General features: G+C 38.3%; 1 protein-coding gene across 4 annotated transcripts in view; it reads left to right on the forward strand.

Moving 5' to 3' along the window:
* The window catches only part of TRPM3 (transient receptor potential cation channel subfamily M member 3), a 409,575-nt gene that overhangs the window by 367,080 nt on the left and 21,532 nt on the right, over window positions 1-20,963 (forward strand). For all 4 annotated transcript variants that reach the window (XM_018085992.2, XM_018085991.2, XM_018085995.1 and 1 more), the window contains 4 exons: window positions 2,082-2,222; window positions 8,330-8,458; window positions 10,595-10,846; window positions 16,085-16,259. In XM_018085992.2, the coding sequence (XP_017941481.1) occupies window positions 2,082-2,222; window positions 8,330-8,458; window positions 10,595-10,846; window positions 16,085-16,259 (697 nt within the window). The remainder of the gene's footprint in view (window positions 1-2,081; window positions 2,223-8,329; window positions 8,459-10,594; window positions 10,847-16,084; window positions 16,260-20,963) is intronic.

The following is a 20,963-nucleotide window of genomic DNA, read 5'->3' on the forward strand; positions in this document are numbered from 1 at the left end:
TATAGGTCAAAGAATCACTTTGGGTTTGTAGCATTCAGGTAATGATACCTTCTGTGGCGGTTGTATAACTTCTACTACTGTAGTTATATTCAGTAAGTCTCATATTCTTGCAAGCTATCTGCTTTACTAGAAGAAAACCTCTCCTCTGCTTAACAGCCACGTTGTCCTTTTCCTTTTTTTATAAAAATCTTGATGGACTTTTAAGGGTTTTTATGCGCTCTGTGAAAACCAGCAGGAGGAGCATTTAGATTTTTAATATTTGTTGGTTTATCTACATTTATGGATATGAACTTAAAAGTCTTCAGCCATTAAAAGGTAAAGGAAATATATAACCACATCAAAGCAGGCTATAGTTTTGAGAGGGTCCCAACAGGTTAGTTTCTGTCTGAATCTTTGTTGTATTTTATTAAAAACGTGCAGGGCAACATCCATGTATAGTCAAATTCAAAAGTATAAGGGTGCACGTGGAAAGTAGTAATATTCTGAAGTGAAAGAGAAATATTAGGCAGGAGCCATATTGGACCAAACACAGTCCTAATAATGTTACAAATACCTGTACTGACTGAAAGAAAGAAAAACATGGTCATGAGCTTATCATTACAAATTACTATTTCACAGGAACAAGATGTATATGTATAGATTCACACTGGGTAGAAAAAGGAAGAAAAAGTTAGGTGGTGTTTCTTACTTTTGAATATGTGAGAAGTGCATCACCAGTTCCTGCACAGGTCTAGAAGGTGAAATAGCTCACATGTAACTGGTTAGCTAAGTACGTGCTGAACATCCTGTTGAATCAGAGAGCACAGAGATGGATAAAAGAGGGACCTTGTTATTGAAAGACATTATGTCTGGCATCTAATTGTTCTCTTAGTTTTCCACATATTTAAGTTCCAGATGAGAACAACTTCACAGATGGTGAAAGTTTGCTTCAACATAAGTAGAAAGGGCTTTCATCTATTGTAGAAAAACATTATAGAAACATTTAAATAAAAGCATCATCATGCATACTCAGGACAGTCATGTCTCAGTTCTTACAAATGCTTCCATGTTCGGTAGCGCTACCTTCCAGAGGTGCATCCACAAACTAAATAGTAAGAACTTGCTCAGGGCACAGTGACCTAAAATCCACTCTTAGTCTATTATTAACTGAGTAATTGCTTTAGAATGAACATTTAGTAGATCATGTTACATTCCAAATACAAAGGATCACCTTCTTTTAAGCACTAACTTCAGTGATTATATAGTTTGGTTCTTCCACCTCTCTGCAGTGGACCACAAAATGAAGAGTAAACAAAATATTACCTTTTTTGATTGTTAGGTTTGCACTTATACCTGAGGGCCTCTTAAGTGTGTGTTCCTGGAGCTCAGCATAGCTCTTCAGTGGGTCTGAATTGCGGTGGTAACAGTGAGATCAAGCCTAACAGAGGCACTGCATGAGTAATCTGGAACTTCACTATAGAACAAGCTACAACCATGTACATGGATATTTCAATCTAAGGCCTCAATGCAGCTGTGAGCCCTCCTAGCTCTTACATCCATGTAGAGTTCACTGTGGGATCATGACTTGTGTCAGATCCAGTGATCAGCATAAAAGGAGATACTGGCTTCATTGTCCAGCAAACTGCCAACTCATCTTTTCCCGTTATTCTTTCTCAGTCTCAGCCTTATGAACTTCTCTTTGTTTAAAACCAAAACTTATATGTTTTCTCTCTACTTCTATTTACTATATAGAAGTAAATGACAAAAAGCTGTTGCCAGGTAAAAATGTTTCTGTCCATACGAGAGAAAAGGAGAAATATTGTCCACATCTCATCTTTTGTTCACCACTCAGAAATTTCACTCTGAAGCTGAGAGTTGAGGCCAAAGCATGGCTTTTTCAGTTTTCAACATATTAAACAGCAGCTTTCCTGCAAAAAAAGATGATCTGAGAACAAAGCATTTTACACCCAGCTGCGGTCACCTGGTTTTATCTAAAGATCAAGAAATCGGAAAAGTTTTGAACGGTTTCCTGTTGACATTTCAAAAAATAGTTTAATTTGCCTTTCACAAAGATATGAACACAAATATATCCTTTCCTCTAGGCAATGCTGGGACGAGGGAATGGCGAGTCCTCAAGAAAGAAGGAGGAAGAGGAAGTTCAGAGCAGGCATAGAATGATCCCTATTGGAAGAAAGATTTATGAGTTTTACAATGCTCCCATCGTTAAATTTTGGTTTTACACGGTAAGAAATCTTTTAATATTACTAATATTTGTACAAATACTGGAATTGGATTCATCTTTTGTGTTTCATCGAAGTCTACATCTGCATGTGTTAGAGGGCTTGCCCATAAATAGTTTGATAAAAATATTTGGTGAAATTCTGCTAACACTTACAAACCTTTCTAAGACTTTTAAAGACTACCATTTCTATCAGGAAGTTAATGGCTAAAGTTTGAATGACTGTGTATATCTTTCTCTAAATAAAACAATAAATGGCAGTTTGCTTCAGTCAGTGCTCCCAAGGAATTTCCTATAGGAGAATTCACGATAGGATTGCTCCCAGTAGTAAGCCAGGGGGAGGCTGGGCCGAATCAGAATATATAATAATTTCTGGGGAAAAAAAAAAACAAACAAGAAGGAGATAGAACACATCTTTCCTTGGAACATTTTTCTGTTTTTTCTGTTTTGACTAGTCTGCAGAGTGTGTCTCAGAGAAAATGTGCGCATAAGTACCCACAAGATATCAAAGATATGAGCAACAACTTATGTACATTTTTCAGGAAAAAATTATGTCAAATCAGTATGATCTCCTTGTAAACAGACATTGCAGATGGAGCAGAAAAAAATGTCATGTATTTTGACTACAGTAAAAGAGTACCAAAAGCTTCACAGGGTTTTCTCACAGCTAAATTAATAACTGCTATATTAAAGTTACGAGGTGGATAAAAATCTTTTTGATGATTAGTCCTCAAATGTAGATAATAATTATTCATTATCAAGCTGGAAGCAGGGGTTAGAAAATTATTCCACTGGGTTCTCTCCTACATCAGGTGCTGATATTTTCATTCAAAACTTGGATGATGCAAACTTGAAGTTTGCAAATTGCACTAGAATGTGAAAGAATGAGACCAAAAAGTAAAAAGATCACAAGAAAGTAATCCTTTCAGTCTCCTTGGCTGGAATATTCTATCCCAGTTCAGCTACAGCATCACGTGACAAGTATGGAGGGGTTTGAAGGAGACAAAAAAAGAGCAAGAAAAATATTTCAAGAGGTCTATAATACATGACTTAAGGGAAAAGGTTTAAGAAAGTGAGATTGTTTTCTCTGTTAAAAAAAAGTCTGCAGAAGGAATATAATAGTTTTCAAATATGTGTAAGTAGTTCCAAATCCTTGCTGAATAGGACAAGAAATAATGGCTTAAATTGCAGCAAGGTGGTTCTAGATAAGAAGTTAGGAAACAGTTTCTAACTGCTCCTAGAAGTACTGTCATTACCCATGTGAGGACATGGTAGATTTACCATTACTAGTGATTTCTAACCTATCTTATCAAAACATATGTCCATTATGGTACACTGGAATTAATCCTGCCTCAGCCCAATGGAATTGACCAAATGACTTCAGGTGGTCCTTCCAAGTTATATTTTCCATTATTCTGCTGAAAGCACAACAAATCACAAAGAATGGATTCTTCTGTAGATGACTTTCTTATAAGAAAAATTGCCTTGCTGAGATCCAGGCAATACATCTACACACATTGGGAACAACTCACATCAATTAAGTCTCAACTATGGTGGATGCTCTACTTGTTGAACTCTGTGGCCACTGAATGTTAATCAGGCCAACAAGTCTAGAAACTGCTTGTCAGCAGCCTTGTCTCAGTATGAATTCCAGTGTGTATTAGGCACAACCAGAAAAGTCTTTACACTGCAAATGGAAAGATGCATCCTGGCTTTCCCTGTTAGTTCAATTTTTAAATGGGAGATAGAGATCAATAGTGCATTTTCATTTAGGCTTGTTTTTACAGTTTTATGTCCTGAGGCAAATCTCAGTCAAGGTCATTTATTAAAAATGAATCTTGGTTACACTGAACTTAAAGAGGAAGTTAAGGTGGATTCTGGCTGCAATGCTTACCAGTTGGTTATATTGGGAAACTCCTGGAGACTAAAAGCAAAACAACTTTCAGAGAAGGGTTGAAATTGCACAGCCTACCATACTTTTACAAGCATATAGGCACAAATATTAGTCATAGATTTCAAAAGAAATCCTCCCAATTTTATATTCCACGGTCCAAAATGCAAGTAAAAGGACTATACCTATGGCTATTTTATACCATTTAAAATAATTTGATAATTTTGCATCTACCTATCTCTGTTACTATATCATCATCATCATCATCATGGCTAGGCTTCGCAAACCAAGATTTGGGAAGGGCTCTACCCACATTTGCTACAAGCGCGCTGGTTGCTAAAAGGGCCAATGTGAGATAGACAAATCCCATTACAAAAGGCACAGTGGAAAGACTCCTTGGATGGTATTGGCAAGACACGGTTCTTTCTGCATTGTCTTTTCTCCTGCATGCATTCTCAAAGGAATCAACAGTGTTATAGATGGTGTGTCCCCAGACATCCCGATTGGAGGCCAGAGTAGACCAGTGATGATGATCAATATGGCCAAGGCTGAGATGTTGTTTCAGGGAGTCCTTGTATCTCCTATTTGGGGCTCCTCTCTTGCGGTAGCTGGTGGCAAGTTCACCATCTCTTAATCTTTGTTTGACTGCATCAGAAATACCCTTTGACCACGTTTAACAAACCAGGTTAGGTTTAACTAACCAGCTTTGGTTAGGCCACCTTTTCTAGGCCCCTCTCCATGTGGAGCAAGCAGTGCTGTCCTTGAAAAAGGCTGCTTGGTCATTCAGGATGCTACCAAAAGAGACTGTCATCTCCGGGGTCAGTCTCAGGCAACCAATGTCCTGAACCTCCTGCATGCAGGGTTGGGTCTGTGGCTTCCAGTGCACCTTATCACCTGCCATTTCATCCCTCACCTGTCACTACAGGGCTTTACAAATGTGGGTATATCCTTCAAGCCTCCGCAGTGGATTTTTTAGGTGAGACACAGCATGCACAGAACTGGACCCACCCTTTAATCCTAAGGTTCACCTGCCAGGGCCTAGCGAGCTTGGATGGTGGCAGCGAGGTCCTCAGGTTTAATTAGAGTATCCTTCTCTTGGATAGATGGCCTTACAGGGCCAAAAGAGCTCCATCTGCCTGGGTTTGGATTTAGAGTTGTCCTTCTCCTAGGATGACTGCCGAGAGGCTTGTGAGTCCATCCTGCCCATGGACACATTTTATCTGACCCTTCAGTGTTGACCTGTCTGGCATGGGAGACTCTGCCCAAGGCACGTGTCTTCGTCAGCATAACTCGCAACCTCACAGGGGCACGCAGGCTCCTTCCCCACTAAAATGGTTAGGGCAAGCCTTTCATTCCCTACTTTTCTGCCAGCCACCTATACTCAAGCCCAGGGATATTCCCAGGGACATTCCTTTGCCCTGACCACCCTTTCAGGATGCTATAATTCCGTGTTACTGTATATATATTACTATATAGCTATATCTACCTTCATTCTCAAAATATACAAGAGTGAGTTAAATGGGATGTTTGAGTAAGTATCATTTTGGCTCAGCAGATGCTAAATAACTTTTTCTCAAAAAAACCCACAAAATAAAACAAAACCAAACACAAAAAGAACCCAACTTCAGCCTTTCTCTCTGGACATGCAGCAATTTCGAAAGTCAACTACTCTGTTCTGTTTCATGGCTGTTGCACTGGAAACCATGACACAAATGTTTCATCTCACAGATTGCTTGGTGAGAAGAGGAAGGCTTTACCCTTTTAATTACCCCTACTACTAGCATTAACTGAAATGCTAGCAGGAAGTAAGGCCACGTTTCTACCTCTTCTGAGGAGGAAAACTGCAGAGGGAATTGGACCCTGAGTAAGAGTCATCTTCTAAACATCAGAAGAACTTTGCCCTAAGTTTTGCATTTTGAGACCAATTCAGTGTATGATCATTTATTTATTGCAATGAGTCAGAAAAGAGGAGGATGATCTCCCTCTTGAAGCACTAATCTATTCGTACAATTTCCAGGTTTGTCTCTTACCATAATGAGTATTCAAGTATTTTCTATAGGATGGGACTGCATCCACAGAAGGGCAGGGAGCAACCCTAGAAACTTAGCAGGCATTCCTTTCCTTAGTTTCTTCAGGTACTGCCCTCAAGGGTGACAATGGCAGCTCCTAGTCTTTATCAAGCCATGTAAAAGCAAAAAAAAAGAGGGTTCAGTTACTTGTGTTGTAGCACTTTAAAAGAAACCCGAGTACCAGGATGGGCAACTGCTCTGAGGTTTGACCACAGTCTGAGATAAGGATAGCCTCCTGGAAGGCAGTAGAAAGTTACACGTCTGGGGAGGGGGAAGGAGTGTGTCACTCACTATCTGAAGGCTTTGTTTCTTGTTTAAAGTGGAGAAGTTTCAGAATCATTCTATTCACAAATCAAGATCTTGTTTTTCTTTTGCCAAGCAAAAACTTTTCACAGTTTTGAGTAAATTTGATTTGACATTAAAAAAAAAAAACACCAAAACCAAGCAATGCCAACATTTCAAAAGAAAACCAAGAAGAAACAAAACCCTCTAGTGACTCTGTCACCTTTGTAACCTTAATGTCCCTTTTCTTTGGCCACACTCACTGCTAATTCTCACCAAAGGCTGCTGAATCAGACCAAATTAGATTTTCTGATAATTAGTAATCAATAAGGTCTAAAAGGAGGCATATTAGGTAACAGCATCACCTGACTTTTTGTGCTATATTAGAAGGTGTTATTTCAACTAGGGAGGCATGTGTTCAGTTCTGCCTGCCCAGACAGAGTTTCTGCTGACTCAGATGTAACTCTAGATGCTAAGTCAACATTGCTCTCCATTTCTTTTAGGAGTGTTAGGGGAAGATCAGTCTGTAGACCTGAGTGTTGCAATTCAACATCTCTCACAAACTAAAAGACAAGTGAGATCATTTCCCCCACTGTTTTATGTAGACAAGAAGTAATGCTCCAACTGTCTGGCTTCTCTATACTGATAGTTATGGCCAATAGAAAGAATTCTCTTGAGTGTTCTCAATCAGCCGCTGGAACAAAAGCCAAAATCCTTTTACAGAGAACAGAAGTAATATTCTCTAGCTAATACAATAGGACTATAAATTCTATTTTGTGATGTGCTGAAGACTGAAATAATCCTACCCAAAAGTCTCAAGGCCCTCTATGGTTGTTTCATTTTACATCTGACCCCAAGTCTACAATAGATGTGAGTAACACACAGTTCAGAGAGAAGAACTGAATTAAAATACAAATGTATGGAATACAGATTTCTGCCACAGTGACTAAATGTTCATGCACAGAACTGAGTCACCTTTTCTCTGATTTAAATTTGGCTTCAGATATGTTTTCTCGTAGGGCTGCTGTTTGAAAGACAATGTAGTCAGGTAGATGGATTCTGGCCACCACAGATCCCAGCCACACTCATGCTACAGTCCATGCTCTAGTGTGACAGTTGGATTTCTCTGAGTTTGATAAAGTTGGTGATTTCATTTGCCTGTCTTCTCTTTTTTTTGACTGACCATTTAATTACATTCAGTGTGTCAAAGGAAAGGAGAAAGAAATTAAAACTTAATTCACACTTCCCACTGAATCAAAAATTAGGCTGGAAGGTGGATATATTAGAGGAGGAAAAGCAAAGCATTCACACTTTAAAACTTGCAAAAAATACAAGGTAAATGAATTCATGGCTATGCCTGGGTGTTTTGGGGAGGAAACATTGTACGATTTAGATCAGTACTACACCGGCATGGAAAACCTCTAAACCTTAGGCAAAAAGGATTTGAAATTCCAGAGTCAGCCTAGATTAGGTGAACAGAGGAAAAAAACAGAGAGGAGAGGTGTTAGAGGAGTAAAGGCTGTTAGAAACAGATTGAGGAAGAAATCTTCACATAAGTAACTTAATTTGGTAGTTGACACAGTGTTATTAGAATTCCCATCTAACTGTGGATGATCCAGGGGAACTGCATTAATACAGTTTTGTTGAGGAAACAGATGTAGCTGGAGGAGAGGACATTTGTGACTGTATTTTGGACATCCTACACTGTGTGTGATTTAATGTGAATTTTTTGAGACAACCCAGAACGCTGTCTTATTGATCTTTTGTCTGTTTAAATCTGGTTACAGTAGAATCAGGAATATCAAATGAAAAAACTGGCTCAGTTGTATAAATATAGCAACTATTAATGTTCTTTTTGTTTCTTTACAGCTGGCATACATAGGCTACTTGATGCTGTTCAATTATATAGTGTTAGTGAAGATGGATCGCTGGCCATCTATACAGGAATGGATTGTCATCTCGTATATTTTTACTCTGGGAATAGAGAAGATGAGAGAGGTAAAATCATCCCAACCAAGAGAGAATAAAAAAGGAAAAAGCAAGGGGTTTGGTTTGTTGTTTGTTTTTCTTCTTAATTTTAGTACCTGGTTTTATTATTTTTCTCAGGATATTTTTTTATGAACAAGCTTATCATACAATTGTCCTTTTTTTCTTCGAAAGGCAGATGGATTGTTAAAAAACCAGCAGTAAAAAAAAATTATATTCAACCATTTTAAAATGAACAATTGCTTTCTTTTTTCTTTCTCTCCTTCCTTCCTTTCTTCCTTATTTACTTCCTTCCTTCCTTTTTCTCCCACAGAATTTCCATGTTCATATTTCAGTGTGATGCATATTTAATAGCAGTCACAAGTACAGGGTGGTCTTCTGAAAAATTTTAAAGGTCGGCTAAATTCCTTGAAATGTGGCTCAGAAACTGATGTATGTTTCAGGGAGAGGAAAAGTGGATATGGTTAAATAGAATGGACACAGAGACATGGTGATAGCATGACAACTGAAAAGCCCATGTTCAAATACCCACCTCACCACAATGAGATTTCATTCAAAATTTCAGCTGTTCTGTCCATCCAAGTGTCTTATGCAAGGGCTTTAAATAAAATGACCCATAGCTGGGAGAAAATCTAGGTCCACACTGAATACTACAGCACATTTCTAATAGTATTTTTCTCTTTTAATATTGAAATTTTTCTGCTAATTATTGCAAGCCATAACACACATCTCCCTAAAGATGTGAATGCAGAAACATAGAGCAGAGACAGAGCATTTAAGGTGGAACTCAACCTATAGACAGAGTGAAGTGGCTCTGCTGTCCCTGCCCCTCTTGGTTTCTCCCTCTTGTAGCTGATGCTGTGCCCTTTCACTTGGCCAAATGTACCACAGTGACACCAGTGGCCCAGTTCAACCCTAATGGGAGTGGGTGCAAGTCCCTCTGACATCAGCTGAAACAACACATTTGTACCCTTGGGCTGAATCTGTTACCAGCTATGTTCATATTTTCTGAAATAAATGCTTTTGAGCACTAGACTAAAAATGGACTTGCAACAGCCACTTAGGCTTCAAAGATGGATTTCAGACACTGAACTGTAAACTCTACTTTATAAAGAAAAAGAGCAGAGAAAAGATACTGCTTGAGAGGCCTATGAATATACTTCGCTAACCAAAGGAAAAAGGAAAACAGAGGCAATAGCCACACAAGGACTGTGCAACACTGATGGAGAAAATCCACCACTGGCTCAGTAGGTGGAAGGCTGCAGATAGGAACTGTGTGTGCCATGTTTTCATCTAATCATTCACCCCAAATTGTCCTTTCTACAAAAAGTTTTTCAAGAACTTTTGTCACAATGGATTTCTAAGTAGATGGTGGAGGCTCACAGGTGAGCCTAAAATTCATTCTGAAGATTAATTATAAGAAAACTGTAAGGTGGCATTCGTAGTTTTTAAGGAACTGTATGAGTTTGCTCAAATGTTCTTCAGCTAAATATAGAAAATTAAAACCAACAGCTTGTTAACTCACTAAAAGCTAGAACTTATTCATAGATATCACTTAAGGAATAGTTTTATGAGGAATTGGGGAAAACAATCAAGTTTCACTAACGATCTTGCAAATAGAGTGACGATAATTTCATAAGGTAAGATTAATTATTTTTGTGAACTATGTTGCTGGCTGTGGAACTTATTTTCCAAAAACAGGTCCAAGTAATAGCTAGTATCTCTGTAGATTAAATTTATGATGCAGATCTTTATGGTTATTATTGGCCATTTGATATACATTTTAGAATAATTTTCTTTAAATCTACACCTTCTTTAAATGTGAATTTTCTGATGAAATATCTTTCTATATTTCTCTCTCTATTCCAAGACTCTAAGTAGTGTTAATAAATTTGAAAAAGAGAAATATATACATATATTTCTTCCAGTTTCATGAGGGTTTTAGGCCAAGTGAGCACTTTGTCCTTTGAAGTATCTTGCACATAGATACATTCTAGCAGTGGTTGAAATGGAAGATTTTTGAAAAAGAAATCAGAGAGTACATGAGATATTGGCCTGTGTGGCATATCTGTCTGTTTACTACAGATTTCTTCAAGCTTACATTCAAACAGCTCATGTCCTTTCTTCTCCATTTCCTCTGTCCTTCAGATATTGATGTCCGAGCCTGGGAAACTGTTACAAAAAGTAAAAGTTTGGCTCCAAGAGTACTGGAATGTTACTGACCTTATAGCTATCCTTCTGTTCTCTGTTGGGATGGTGCTCCGTCTGCAAGATCTGCCACTCCGGAGCGATGGACGAGTGATATACTGTGTTAACATCATCTACTGGTATATACGGTTACTGGACATCTTCGGAGTAAACAAGTATTTGGGACCATATGTTATGATGATTGGGAAAATGGTAAGAGAAGTTGGTGTACTTCTGGGTTTTACCAGCATGTTCTTGATTCAGTATCTGTGGCCAATGACATTGCTGCAGTTTTACCTGTATTTTTTTTAAACATTAGTATTTTCGTGTAAGATAATGCCTTATTAAACCAAAACCTCAGCACAGATCCCCAGAATTCAGCATTAGACTCTTTCTATCCTGATAAGTGATGTACTGTTTGTCTTTCTCTGAGATCTCTCTTCAACAACAGAGCCATCCATCCTATACCTCTGTGCCTCATTTGCAGAAAGTGCAGAGGGAGAATGGTAGTTGTAAAGGAAAGTGGTTTGTTAAGGTTGGAAAAAAAAAGTGTTCAGCTGTTTAGTACCTTGAGACTCTCAAAGACAATGTGTTGTAATTTTTGTGGTGTCTTCAAAAGCATAATGGTTATGACTGAGACCAACCTTTCTATAGTTTGCTCCATACCCATATGCTCTTCCATCTTTCAAGTTCAGGTGTGTCCTTGTGAGATGATAAATCCATTTGCATAAGTGCAGTGTCTGTCCCCTGGCCACATCACATGTTTACACCATGGCAGCAATATGAATAGCTTATGTAATAGTGGTTGCATACAGGAGGAACCAAGAGATATTTTACAGAATCACAGGCTTACAGAAGCTTCTGAGTTGGACAGGACCCACAAGGATCAGTCATGGAGTCCAGCTCTTAAGTGAATGGCTCATACGGAGATCAAACCCACATCCTTGATGTTATTTGCACCACACCCTAACCAACCGAGTTTTGCTGCCTCATGCATAACTTTTGACTTTTTGGCTTTTTATGTTTCAATAGAAATGTTGAATTAAAGCAGCATTTTGCTCGTTTGAATTAAAGAAAATGGTTGAATTTACAGACACACATGCACGTACCCCTGATATTTGAATACTTGCACATGTAGCTAATATGTGTTCATGTTTTATATGCAGTTATCCAGCTTTATGTAAATGATGTCTGTTTCATGCATTTTGGGGTTTAAGATTAATTTTTAAATAGAATAAAGGCCCCTTGAAGCTGTGCATTTGGTTAAAAAAGTAAACAGAATATTAGGTCTTCTAAATGGAAATACTACTGCTGTCTGAGTGGTATGTGGGCAATAATCAGGAAGTCCAAACAGGCTGTCTGTTTTGTCTTACAATGGGCCTCGAAGAAAAGATTCATCCATCCTCACCATTGTAGGAAAAAGGTGCATATATGAGTGCATGGACTACAGTCCTTCCTTGGTCTTACCTTAGTCACAACAAGGTCAGGGAGTAGATCTAAAACTGAAATGTGAATTATATGTCCAGTTACACTCCCTACTCAACGGGTGACCAGAGAATCCTTGTCTTATCCCCTCAATTTACCAGCTCTCAACTGCAAACCCACCATAGTGGGTTTGACAAAGAAAGAACAGCTTACTGAAAAAAAAATAAAGAGAGAGATAGGGGCAAAACAGAAAATACAAAAGAAAATGACTGTTGAATTGTTATGTCCTCTAAACAGGATTTTGAAATGTCCTTCCTTCAAGGAAACCATAGGATGTTGACCTGAGGTTTTCCAGAGCTCCAGAATACGGAGGTCAAAACACTCAACAATTTTTGTTGGAGGTAACTGTGAAAGGACAGAAGCACCCAAGAAAGGAACAAAAATCAAAACGAAATCACTGTCTTATCATGTTTCTTCTCTGCCCCATTTAGACTATGTCTCTCTATCAGTACAAAATACACAGTGTATAAAACTTCTAAAAAAAACAACTACCTTTACACTCTGTTTCAGTTTTCACAGCTACATGCACTAAAAGTTTAAGAGCTGTGGTGCTAACACAGGCAATGTGAGCATCAGTGGCCATGAATAACAAACCTCTAGTAGTCGGTGTTATAATGGCTTCTAGGAGCCCACCTCCACCAGAAGTATAAAAAGTGGTTTATTTTTCTCCTGGAGTCAACACAGAAAGGAAGTGATTGAAATAAATGGAATTTTCATTCCTTTGTCATTCTTACATATGACAACAAATCAAACCTCACTCCACTTTCTATGGGAAACAAATACAGGAAAATCACTGGCCTCTGTAGGCTCAGCACACACTTAAAGGGTGTGGAATTCGACTGTCGACATATTCTGAAGGTGTGGGCAACTGTTAAAGGAGGGAAATTCTTCTATTTTTTGCCTTCCTGTTACTTGATTGTCATACTTCGTCCAACTTTCCATGCACTCAGCAACTTTGACACATCCCCTTTCCCCACACATGTAATGCCCAACTGGCTCGAGTTACACAAATTAGCCTCTCACATCTATTTTCTGACCCACTTATTCTCTTGTGCAATGTCCAACTCATGCACAGACTTCCCTGGGAGTTGCACTTGCTGAATCCAGGCTGCAATGGGCTCCCTTGTGTAGTTTTGTTTAAATCACATGTCTGTTTACTTCCTTGAGTTCTGTCTTCTGAATGGTCTTTTAAGGTCCATTCAGTGCTATGAAGAACATCAAGCTGGCTTATACATGTTTCTACAGAGTTAGCCCATCACTGTACTGAGGTCCTCAACAGACCATATTTAACACCTGAACTTTTTTTCTAGAGCTTCTGTTTTAGACTCCAAAGGAAAAGGATGGCTCTTTCTATCTTTCCAGTGTTAAAAAACTTTCTCTTCATCAGCCTCTACATTGCAGATGACAAAATAGCTGTAAAAAGTTTTACGTCCGGGCACTGGGAACAAATATGCAAGCAAGGTTAAGCAAGGGACAGGAATCGGTCTTGAGGGGTTTTAAAGCAATAGGTTAAAGCAAAGTTGAAGATACAAGGAGGAAACTGAGCGACCAAGTTTATTATTATGCTAATTTCAGTAACAGAATATGTTTGTTATAATGTGCTTTTCTAATCTTTGCACAAGTGATAGATTTACTTCCCTTTTATTCAGGAATGAAATGACATCACTGTGGAACGTCAAGAGAATCAGATATATCAGTTCCTTTAATGTGTGGAAATGTCTACATTTTCTTAGCTTTTCTGCAAATACGAAAGGGCAAATAGAGCCAGCTTATTCATAAAACTGTACGAACAGTTCCTTGTTTTATCAGTTTTTTAAATAGATGACTAACAAGTTCTTCAGAACAATTGAAATGACCATTGCCTTATTAAAATAGCAATTGTAGTTTGACCACACAGGCTAAGGGGAAACTTGCCCATCTATTTAATTGTATTTTAGACAAGTTACTGAGAGTTTAGAAGGTACCCAGTTGAAGGAGGGAAAAGCTAATGTGGATCTTTAATGGAGAATGACACTGCAAATTTTATTTGTTGCAACATGAAGTCAAACCTGTGTGAATCCTGATCAAAAACAGCATTTAGGATATGGTCTTAAATTGCCACAAAATACTCATTATGTTTCTTTGTTTGCAGACATTTTAAAGTAGGCATTATATTACATGTATCATGTTGTATATTTCTGTCTGAAACAATGTCTGATCAGACAAGAAAGGAGGAATCAGATTTCACCTCCAGATTCCATCCCTAAAAGCAGTAAGAACTAAAATATGATTATGCAGATTTCCCATTTCAGACTGCTTTCTGAAGTAAAATGATCTGGAATTCCTCTTTTGAAGAGTATTTTCTTGAGAGATTAATGCCCTGAATATCATAGGAATGTTGGTGATTGACTTCACTGGTTTTTAATTCCTTCTTAATTCTTTAATTTCTTTAATTCCTCTCTCATATCCCCAAGGTTTTTTTCTTTCTTTCTTTTCTGGATTTTTATGGCCTTCAAGACTTTTCTTTCCCTTGCTTTTTTTTCACTTGTTCTCAGTTCCTTCTTTCCAGCTTCCTGAGTCTCTTCTACCAGACCCCTGCCCTGCAGGTGCCTCTCTCTCAGTAAACATGAGAATACCTTTTTTTCTCTTTGCTACTCTCTTTTCTCTGTTGGATACTTTCATAGTGTTACTTTGACCTCAGGTCAACAAAAAGTCCTTTTGTTTAAAATTGAAGAACCCCTGCAGCAGTACCAGATCCATCTGCTGCAGCTATGTCCCTCTTCCACCAGCTCTTGTCAAGAGCAGCCCTGCTCTGGAGCTACAGCAGGTCCCACATGGAGCAATAAGGCCACCAGCTGAGGTGCAGGTTGGCTGCACACCTCTCTTGTAAGGCTGAATTCAGCTGAGCCAGAAAATGCGAAGACTGAAGGGATTAAAACTCATAAGATTCAGAGGAGGTTTAGGTTGGGTTTCGGCCAGAGGCAAAAGTTAATGTCCAAAACTGTGAAAAATAGTTCTCTCGTAACAAGTCTAAAGAGTAAAGCTTTATAAATAAGCCTGTAAGTAAAATAATTAAAGGGATCTTACTAGGTACTTTAAGGACTCACAGTTTTTTTCACATTTACTTTAGGTAATAAAACATCTCTGCTGTACCTGCTGGATGCCCACTGTTCTGCCCTCTTGAGGGTCTTTCTAGCACAGTGCCTCTTCTAATCCTCAGACTCTATTCAGCAATTCGTGGGATTGCTGTCCCACTTTTTTCAGGAACAATTTGAATGGGTGGATACTGTTTGCAAGCACTAGTTAATCTTGTTCATATGCTAATGAGACCCTCAACAATAAAGAAGAACAGAGTTCACTGCCTGTTATATGCTTTTTTTTTTTTTTTAATATGGCATTTGTCAGACTCTCCCACCAGGCCGATTTCTAGCCCAGCCAGTATCACAGATTTCCCTTCTCACTGGTTACCATCATGGTGTCCCTTATATTGCAGTAACAGACTGTTCTGCCACCCGTTACTCCTTGTGTTAGTCACAGCTCCGTTTGCTCCAAGACAATGACTATCAGTGAATAAAATTATCCATGTCAGTCCTTTTGCCTCTTGGTGCCTATAAACAATACATCATCTCACCACCCTTGCCCAGACCAGGCTGCTGATCTCACTGAACCTATATTCTTGTTGAGGCAACTGGTGTGACCAGATGGTACCTTGCATTTTCAAGCCTATTCATAACATTTGAATTGTTCTTAAAAGCAACACTAGGTAAAACCAAGGACACAGTAATACCACTTCACTTCTTTGAAAATGAAATTTTTTATGTGTAAAAGGGAGAATGGCTTTTCAAAATTTGTTTTTGAAAATTCTGTTTCTAAGATTCACAAACTTATTTTTTTGCAGTGCATAATAATGAGAATATGGACAAATAAATTTCTCTAATTCTTGTGCTCTCTCTCTCTTTCTCTGTCTTTTCTTGTCATTACATTCAGATGATAGACATGATGTACTTTGTCATCATCATGTTGGTGGTTTTGATGAGCTTTGGTGTGGCAAGACAGGCTATTCTCTTCCCCAATGAGGAGCCTTCGTGGAAGCTGGCGAAAAATATTTTTTACATGCCTTATTGGATGATCTATGGGGAAGTGTTTGCAGACCAGATAGACCGTAAGCAAGTTTATGATTCTCATACTCCAAAGTCAGGTATCCAACTTTGATCAGATGATGTCCTATTATATCATGTGTGTTTGCTCAATAAATGGCTCCAGACAGAGGAACTCTTCAACAGAGAGAATGGTCACAAAAATACTTTCTCAGCTAATATTGGGGTGTCAGTTTCAGAACATGCTTCTGGTATCACTTTGCAATCATTTGACTGGAAATCTGTAATGCTAAATTATTTTGCGTATAAAGAATATTTTAAATGGGTCCTTTTTACCAGCTTGGTGACAGGGACTCCCTTCCAGGTATCCACCACGGGTTTGGTGTCATATCTGGAACAGAAAAATCACTCCTTTTTTCTCATCCATTAGTCTGATTTCAGATGTAACTTCATGCTGAGCATCATGTCTAATAATACTGGGTTAGACATTTCAGTTCCTGTACTTCATGAGGATGTAATCTGATAAGTTTTTCTTTCTCTATTACCTCCTCACTGCCACCACCTTTACACTAACCCCTGTGATGCAATTCTTTGGGGACAGTAGATCCACTGTTAGAATATTGTTATATTTATTTATTAGAAGGCAAGGCTCTGCTCACACCAGTGCAGACAGAACAAGAGCAAATATTTAATATACTGTCTCCTCAGGATTCATCTGATCAGGAAAACACTGATTTTCTATTTAGATAAACCCTCTGGTGCCACTCTGTTCATTACACCAAGGGAGAAGGCTGGTCATGAGAAATGATGCAGTGGATGAACAAACTAAGAAACACAAACAATGTATCTTTTGCAAAAACTGTCATGAAACTGATCTTCATCATTCCTACTTAACTATGTGCAAGCCTTGGCAGCGTTTGGAAGTCATTATCTTTTCCGATTATCTTTTCCTTTAAAGCTCTGTTTAGGATATTTCTTTTTATCATATGTACCACCTTAGGAAAAGACAGTGCTTTCAAAATTTATTTGCTGCTTGTTCAGTATTGGTAAAGTTTGAGTGGAAAAAAGATGTTGATTTTTCCTGAGCTGTTTAAAGGTAATAAATGTATCTATATCACAAATAATCCACTTACTTTAATGCAGTCTCAGATGGTCAGATGTATACATATCACATGGCAGATATTACAGCCATTCCATGCTCATTTCTTCTTCCTGGTTAGCACAGAGTCATTATCATGGATACAAATGATGCCTCCCTTTTATGTTTACTTGCCCACTTTGTTTTCAGAGGCAGAGTGGCATGCAAGGAAGTAAACAAATACCTAAAATCACTGTGTTTCTTTACCCAGTTCCCTCATTTTTATCCTTTTCCCTTTTATTTTTAAAAATTCATTTCATTCCAAAGGCATAATTGCTGGGAATATAAAACTTCATCTTGCTCTGAAAGCATAATAGAGAGATAAAGGTTTGTACCATTAAACTATGACTTCCTTCCACAAGCAGAATTCCATCTGTCCTGCTACAAGTGGCCATTTATTGATACTGTACCAAGTAACTACCGTAGTGCAACAAACATGGTCGTTGGTCGAATAAATTGTTCTTGGTTTTGTTTATTTTTAATGAAGGGCTGATTACAGTTTAGAACCTGGAAACTTAAAAAACTAAAGGGTCTTTGAATGAAGCATTGTATTTAAGTAAGAAAAGAGAGCGGCTATCTCCACACCCTTGCATGAGAATTTGGGAACAGTCTGGTGTGTTATTCAGGTGCCCAGCATTTAAACCACGCAAAAAGAGGCAGAGCAATCACTTCTGAAGCTTAGGAAAAGCAGAATTCGTGATGGCTTCAACTCCAGCTCTAAATATAGACAAGTTGTTTTTCTGTGTGTCAAAGAAACTAGAGTTGCAGCAAAAGTGATGATGTCAAAATGAAAAGCAGCATCTAGTTCCTCCTTCCTGAGAGGCAGATGACAGAGAGAATTAGAATCTGCCACTCTTTCAGCACAAAATAATATAACATGTTGATGGCAATTTTATGCCCCAAACAGGTGTGGAGAAACCACTCAGAGACAGAGTTTAGGTCTTTTAGTAGCGAGGCATTTATTGCAATACAACATTGGGGGGGCTCCCAGCTGGTGCTGGACAAAAGAGCTCCAAAGTAGTAGTGAACAACTGGATCCTTTTATACAATTTTTGCTAAGCAATTGCATCATTATACATGAATATTCATAATATTGCAACATCCAGTTTTAATATTCATAACAGGCAGAGTTAAGACAGAGTTAGAGGCGCGGCCTTCAATTTGGGGAGAAACTTGGTGGTAGTTCCTGTTCTTTGGCCTCCTGAAGGGTCTTTTTCCTACTCTTCATCGCCATAAACTTTCGACCTTTCCCTACTTTGGGCGGTTTCCTTGTGCATTTGGCAGAAGTTCCTGATATTTGGCAAGAGTACCCAGGCCTTGGCTCATCTCTTTTTCCTTATCTTCCTCTGTCTCCCCTCCATATGCCTATTTTATGTGTATGTTAGCATTTTTGGTTCTCTCTGTTTTCCTGTGTACTTACTTTATGTCCTTTGTGTCAATGTGTCCTGCTTTCATTAATGAGTTATTATCTCCCCTGTTCCTAAGACTTAGTTCTCTATGCTTTTGCTCAGAGCATGGATTCTAAATTAACTCTCTAATTCTTGTTCTGCTATATCACATTTGCTTCTCAGGCCTTGCTCTGCTTCAATGTCATGTCTGTCTCGGGCTCAGTTGTCTCAAAAATGTTGTCTGTCGAATAGACTGGAAACATGAGCAATGGTTGGTGATGTTGTTGTAAAATTCAAAATGGCCTGATTGACACCCAGAAGGTTTTACTAGTATGTTCACATTTTTTCACTATTTGAAAATTTGCTGTTATGTGTATTTTTCCAGTTGTTCTAAGCTAAATCAGCCACTGTACTCATGTTAGAGTGCTACAGTGCTTGTACTTTGTCAAATGAGACAGATGTTCTAAAATTGTTATGCTACATCTAAACTACAGTTTATAGCTTGGAGCACATTTTTTTTTATCAGTATTATTTTAACAAAATAAAAATTTTTCATTGTGAGTTTCTTTATATTTTGGTGTTTAATATTGCTACATGATTTGCAAATTTAGGATTCAGCAAAAGTGCTCATTATGGAAATTCATATTGATTTGAACCACGCTCCTGGAAATTATCTGAAATTGTCTGAAATTATCTGAAAAATGTAAAAAAAAAAAAAAAAAAAGTGTGCTACTCTAAAATTTCTAGTTCACTTTTTAAAATTTTTTTATGCATTTTTTTTATTCTATTTATGAAGCATGCCATTAAGGCTGGACAGATACATTTTCTGGATGCATCTCATTAGCTGGCAGCCTGTTCATCTAATGGATCTACTCTCATTTTTTTTACCCATAATTTCTGTATTCATAGAATCATAGAATCAGCCAGGTTGGAAAAGACCTCTGAGATCATCAAGTCCAACCCTTGATCCAACACCACCATGGTTACCAGACCATGGCACTAAGTGCCACATCCAGTCTCATCTTAAAAACTTCCAGGGATGGTGAATCCACCACCTCCCTAGGCAGCCCATTCCAATGTCTGATTACTCTCTCCATAAAAAATTTCTTCCCAATATCCAACCTAAACTTCCCCTTGCAGAGCTTAAGATTGTGCCGTCTTGTCCTAAGACATTTCATTTTATTTTGTAATGAAATGTTAACTGGAGTATGTGTTAGTGTCCTGTTGGCTTGTGATCTCACCTTCAACTCAAAAGTGAGGACAGATTATGTCCTCACTTCTGGGAATATGAATACACTATTCAGTGGTGTTTACTATCAGTGGTGTACATAAATACTACATATCTACAAATTCCTGACTATAAACCAATTGTAAAGGGGAGGGAGGGGGAGCGGGAAAGGAAAGTAAATCTTTTACCACTGTGTTCAAATTTCCGGGTAAATTCAACAAAAACAACAAAACCAGTCTCAAAGTAGTTCCTCCTGGACTATCAGTTCATCACAGACAGGATCACCCCTTTCCAAAAATCTTGTCATATTAAGCAGGTGCTTCATAAAAAAAGATGCAGAACTTGAATGGCCAGCTTAAGCAATTCTTGAATGAAGCTTGTGAAAAGTAAGAACTTTTGAGTATGCCTAAGATAGTGCTGGGGAGCTACCACAGACAGTAACATAAGGAAGAGAGACTGCTGCTAATGATGGAGACATCCTGCATTTCTGGTGCCCTTTCAGTCCCAGCTACCCATGAGGTCCACAACCCAGCACCATAAGGACTTTGGGAATGGAAAACTAGAAAAGACAGACTTTACTGTCACAGTACAATCATAATGGTCTTCCTCCAGGTTTTGAGCAGGAAATGAGTAGAGTATGGTCTGTAAACAAAGGAGGCACAATTGAGATTTATTAGACCATATTGTTCCTCCAACTATCTCGAGCTATTCAGCTAATTCTTTTTAGCTGATCTGACATGGACAGAAGGTTACACATACCATGTTGTCTACTCAGAATGTTTTACCAATTACATGAAACAACTTTTGGAACTATGCAAGAGCAGAGATTAGCAAAGCTACTTCGTGGAAAAGTGCAACCCATCAAAACATCAATAATGACTGGAGCCACCCTGGGCTATTGAGTTTTGACTTGAGACTAGAGAATACCAGTTAGCAACTCTTGGGATTCAAATAAAGGCTTAGACTGGAGAATTGAAAGGAGGTGGCAAGCTAATAAAATTTATGAATTATTTAA

The sequence above is a fragment of the Manacus vitellinus genome, unplaced genomic scaffold (assembly GCF_001715985.3).
Source record: "Manacus vitellinus isolate BGI_N305 unplaced genomic scaffold, ASM171598v3 scaffold_9_pilon, whole genome shotgun sequence".
Classification (NCBI taxonomy): domain Eukaryota; kingdom Metazoa; phylum Chordata; class Aves; order Passeriformes; family Pipridae; genus Manacus; species Manacus vitellinus.